At 35.4% G+C, this 1,145-nt stretch overlaps 1 protein-coding gene across 1 annotated transcript; it reads right to left on the reverse strand.

Moving 5' to 3' along the window:
- Positions 1-309: 309 nt before the first annotated feature.
- On the reverse strand, positions 310-498 carry SARC_16468 (hypothetical protein; the record flags this gene model as incomplete). Its single annotated transcript, XM_014289428.1, has 1 exon — positions 310-498. A coding segment is annotated over one exon (189 nt), but the record flags the coding sequence as incomplete, so codon positions are not given.
- Positions 499-1,145: the final 647 nt, after the last annotated feature.

Raw genomic sequence — 1,145 nt, forward strand, 5'->3', positions numbered from 1 at the left:
CAGGTCAGGTATTTGCACCAGCGTGGTCTCCCCAATACCTGGAGATGTAAAGCACATACTATGTAACACATACATATATCATATATCCAAACATACACACGCATACGCACACGCATGCAACCCATACACAAATACACACACGTTTGTACGAAACACGACCACCCACTAACGTACGCACACGCACACAAACTAACATACGCACACATAAACATACGCACAAGCGCACACACAAACTAACATACGCACACGCACACACACTAACATACACACAAGCGCACACACAAACATACACACACGCAATGTATCGCTCTACCTCTGCTTCTCCTCGGCTGTCAAGTTAGCGATTTTGTTGTACGCCCCTCTCAGCTTGAAGGAGAACACCTTCTGCAAGTCTTCGCGTTTGAGCAGAATGGTGTTGTTAAAGCGCTCGCTCATGCCCTCGGCCAAGTCCAGGGGCGTCTCTTTACACACATCATACACACGCGCCGTGAGCACTTTCTGCGTACGTGTGTGGATGTGAAGGGATAAGGTCCGTGCGTGTGTGTATGTTTGGACGTGTGCGTGTGCGTGTGTGTATGTTATTCAGAATAGCTTTGTGTTCATTAGTAAGTATTTCTTTGGAATAATTAGTGTTAATTAGTTAGTATTAATTTAGAAAAAATAAGTCAATTAGATAGTATTTATTCTGAGAATTAAGTGTCAAATATTTAGTATTAAAGTTTAGTGTTCATTAGTTCGTATTAATTTAGAATAGTTTAGTGTTATTTAGATAGTATTTATTATTAAGAATTAAGTGTTAATTAGTCGGTATAAATTCGAATAAATTTAGAATAAATAGGAGTTCATTAGATAGTATATTTTTAGAATAACATCATATTGCAGACACTACTTTATGTACGTGTACATAGGAAATTATATTCGCGTGTGCAAACGTACAACGGAATGGTTGTCCAAAGATCGAAATGCACGATATATATATATATATATACACACACACCCACACACACATATATATATATAGATATATTATAGATATATATATGTATATATATATTATAGATATATATATATATGCATACAATATATATAAATATATGTATGCATACAATATATATATATATGCATACAATATATATATATATATA

This window comes from Sphaeroforma arctica (assembly GCF_001186125.1).
Source record: "Sphaeroforma arctica JP610 unplaced genomic scaffold supercont1.8141, whole genome shotgun sequence".
NCBI classification, from domain to species: Eukaryota; class Ichthyosporea; order Ichthyophonida; genus Sphaeroforma; species Sphaeroforma arctica.